This window comes from Plecotus auritus (assembly GCF_963455305.1).
Source record: "Plecotus auritus genome assembly, chromosome: 6".
Taxonomy (NCBI): Eukaryota; Metazoa; Chordata; class Mammalia; order Chiroptera; family Vespertilionidae; genus Plecotus; species Plecotus auritus.
In genome coordinates, this window is record NC_137773.1 from 77,674,605 (window position 1) to 77,678,858 (window position 4,254).

At 38.9% G+C, this 4,254-nt stretch overlaps 1 protein-coding gene across 1 annotated transcript; it reads left to right on the plus strand.

The window, feature by feature from the left end:
* Positions 1 to 1,900: 1,900 nt before the first annotated feature.
* LOC308250965 (disintegrin and metalloproteinase domain-containing protein 25-like) lies at positions 1,901 to 4,051 on the plus strand (the record flags this gene model as incomplete). Its single annotated transcript, XM_080673948.1, has 1 exon — positions 1,901 to 4,051. The coding sequence occupies one exon, from the start codon at positions 1,901 to 1,903 to the stop codon at positions 4,049 to 4,051; it is 2,151 nt and encodes a 716-aa protein (XP_080530074.1).
* Positions 4,052 to 4,254: the final 203 nt, after the last annotated feature.

Below are 4,254 nucleotides of genomic sequence, written 5' to 3' on the forward strand. Positions count from 1 at the left end.
ACATGGGAGGAAGGTTGGGGTTTGGTTAAAAAAAAAAAAAGTGAAGGGATTAAAAAGTAAAAACTGGTAGTACCATAATAGTCATGGGAATATAAGGTACAGCATAAGGATTATAATTTAAAATCTATATATATAAAAGGCTAAGTGACCAACCATACGTCCATCTGACCGTCCAACCAACTGACTGGTGGTACATATGACGTGCACAGCAATTTAAAAATGAATATTGACTCGCACATGCGCAATACATATAAAGCTCTCTTTGGCACCAATCGTACATGTGTGTTTTGATCAGTTATTGTTGGTCGTGAATTTGGTTGTTTTTGTTAACATTCTAAAGATGAAAGAAAACAGAAGCATAGACAGAATATATCTGAAGATCAACTATTGGCACAACTGACCCTGTCTGACACTGGCCTCCCACTTAAATTAATTTGAAGACAGTTTCCCATGGTTCCAGCATTTGCATTTGACTATTAATAAATCATAGGGACAAACTCTAGACAGAGTAGGAATATTTCTACCTGAACCCATTTTTGGACATGGTCAGTTATATAGGGCTTTCAAGTTTGAAGAGCATGTGACATTAAAGTTAAAGTTGTAAATACTTCATCACAAGGGAAATTAGTCAAGCACTCTGAAAGTGTTTTCACTGTTAATGTGGTATACAGGGAGATATTAGAATAAGTTTAATCAATTTATCAGTCATTTTGTTTATCAATGTTGTTTTTATATCATGTTTTTGTTGTTTTTATATCATGTCTTTGTTGTTATATCATGTTGTTATTGTTTGTTTATTAATCAATTTATATATTATTTTATATACATTTTACTAATTTTATTTCATCTCTGATACTTCTATTATAGAGAAAGAGCAAATAGCGATATTAATATATTTCTTCTAATTAATTTCCTTTCATTGTGCATGAATCCATGCACTGGGCCACTAGTATGTAATAACTATTTATGGTGGTAAATGGGGATGACATTTATCAGGATAATCACTTATTAAGTTATATAAGGTCTAATCACTGGGGTATACTCCTGAAACTAATATATAAAATTGTGTGTAAGCTATAATTGAAAAATAAAAAGTAATTTGAAAAATAGTAAAAATAAAGGAAAGTTGAAAAGAAAAACTATATGTTAATATTTATACCAAGTCAAAAGGTATAAACAGAAACTCCTTCTTAAACATGACATCTGTTCAACTTTATATTAAGGCCCTTCATTTTATATATTTATTGTGAAAATATTTTCACATGTTCATGTAGTTAATGGTATCATTAATCACTATGTGTCATTCATCTAGTTTCAAAAGGTGTCAGTCTATGACTAATCACCATTTTTTTTGTACACACACAGTCTCACACTGCCTTACAATTTCTTTTTTTAATATGTTTTTATTGATTTTTAGAGAGAGAAAAAGGAAGAGGGAGAGAGAGATAGAAACAACTATGAGAGAGAAACATTGATCAGCTACCTCCTGTATGCCCCGTACTGGAGATCGAACCCACAACCTGCGCATGTTCCCTGACCAGGATTCAAACCAGTGGCCTCTTGGTGAATGGGACAACAGTCAATCAACTCTTCCACATGGGCCAGGGAGCCTTAAAATTTCTTAAGGGCAAATGAATGCAGTTATTCTGAGTCATGTCTTGAGCCAAACACTAATCCATTTTAACTCTTGTCTTTTCTTCTTCCACCTTGGCCTGTTCATAACCGCCAACCCTGTCTCTACTCTTCTTTTTATTTTCTCTTCCAGTGTGCTACTCTGATGGTAAGAGCCTGCCAGAGAACAGATTCAAAGTCAATGCTGAACACCCAGCTCAGAGGGAGCAGTGATGCTTTCTGCCCATATATTTTGCTCTCACCAATGGCTGAGTATGGTGGCTCCATAATGGCTCTGAGTGAGGCCCTGGTGTATTTGAGGAACATTCTGCTGACACTCTGGCTGGGGGTGATTCTGTTCTCATATGGATGGTTCTTGGTTGTGCACGCCCAACACCATGGTGCCCCAGAAGTGGTGATTCCCTTGAGGGTAACGGGCACTGGCATTGGCATGAAGACTAAAGATTGGCTCTCTTACAGAATGCATTTTGGGGGTCAGAATCAAGTCATACACATGAAGGTCAACAGGCATTTTCTATCCAGACACTTCCGGGTGTTTACCTACTCAGACCAAGGCGCTCTCCTTGAGGACCAACCTTTTATCCAGAATGACTGCTACTATCATGGTTATGTGGAGGGGGACCCAGAATCCCTGGTTTCCCTCAGTACCTGTTTGGGGGGGTTGCAAGGAACATTACAGACAAATGACATTGTTTATGAAATAGAGCCCAAGACACTTTCTACCACATTTGAACATTTCATATATAAAGTGGACAGCGAAGAGACACAGTTGCCACCCATGAGATGTGGAGTAACAGATGAAGAAACTGCACAGCAACTGAAGTTTCAAGAGAATGTTAATTTCACTTTGATGCAGAGTGGGTATGAAGGCTGGTGGACACACAACCGGATTCTTGAACTGGCGGTGGTGGTGGAACACAATCTCTATCTTCATCACAAAAGTAACATTTCAGCTGTGCAGTATGAAGCATTCCTTATTGTCAATGATGTAGATAACTTTTTGCATTCACTGGATGTTGATGTGGTTTTCATAGGAATTGAGGTCTGGACTGAAAAAAACCCGACATCATTAGATACCATACGTGGTGGTCTAAGCGGATTTTGCAGTTGGAAGCAAACTAGCTTAAATAAGCGCATTCCTCATGATGTTGCACATCTTTTTGTAATGCGTGATTATGGTATTGTTGCTGGCCTGGCCTATGTAGGAACAGTATGTAGCTATAAATTTAATTGTGGAGTGGAAAGTTTAATGCGCGATACGTTGTATTCTTTTGCATATACTGTGGCACATGAGATTGGTCATAATTTTGGTATGCATCATGATGCACCACCTTGTACATGTGGACGTCCAAACTGCATAATGTTTCCAGTAAAATCAAGTGCAACTAGATTCAGCAACTGCAGTTATGCTAGTTTCATGAACACCATTGCAAGGGAAAATTGTATGTACATTTCATCAAATACAGAGGACATCTTCACACTTGCACAGTGTGGGAACAGTGTGGTTGAAGAAGGAGAAGAGTGTGACTGTGGCGCTTTACATTTGTGTTTTAAAGATTCATGCTGTGAGTCCAACTGCACTCTCAGCATTGGGGCTGCTTGTGCTTTTGGGCTTTGTTGCAAACGATGCCAGATCATTCAAACAGGAAAAGTCTGTAGAAAAAAGGAAAATGAATGTGATCTCCCAGAGTGGTGCAATGGGACATCCTACCATTGTCCAGAGGATGTGTATGTGCAGAATGGGATGCCATGCAAGGGCGGTGGCTACTGCTATGAAAAGAGATGCAATAACCGTGAAGAGCAGTGTAGGAACATTTTTGGCAAAGAGGCCAAGAGTGCAAATCAGAGTTGCTACACAGAAATGAACACTCAAGGTGACCGTTTTGGGAACTGTGGTTTGAGAAATGCTAGATACGTAAAATGTAACATCTCAGATACCTTGTGCGGGAGAATTCAGTGTGAAAACGTGGCAGAACTTCCCCATCTAAGAGATCATTCTACTGTGCATTGGACTCATTTCAATGAAGTCACCTGCTGGGGTACCGACTACCATTTTGGAATGACCATACCTGACATTGGTGATGTGATAGATGGGACAGAGTGTGGGGCAGAACATGTCTGCATCCAAAGGAAGTGTGTCCATATATCACATCTGATAACTGATTGTTCACCTAAGACCTGCAATCTGAAAGGAGTCTGCAACAGCAGACATCACTGCCATTGCAACCCGGGGTGGCACCCTCCCTTCTGCCTGAAAGAAGGCAGTGGAGGTAGTATTGATAGTGGGCCACCCCCTCGGAAAAAAAGGTTTAAAATTAGCCAAAAGAACCATTACCTGCTACTACTCTCATTGATTCGTTTTATTCTTTTATTGTGCTTGCTAATTTTTTGGGTTTTTGACTTTCAGCAGAACATGTAAAAGTGAAACGCAGAATGTGCCAACTTCACATGAATAAAAAGAGCAAAATGCCAAGATTTTAGCTACAGAAGAAGAGCAAGATGATGCAATTTCATCTAAGGAAAAACAGCAAAATGTTCTACTGCTTATTGAAAGAAAAGGAACAATTGATAATTTCAAAGAAGAAGTTCACTCTGACCCGATTTCCTGTGTACTAAATGTTA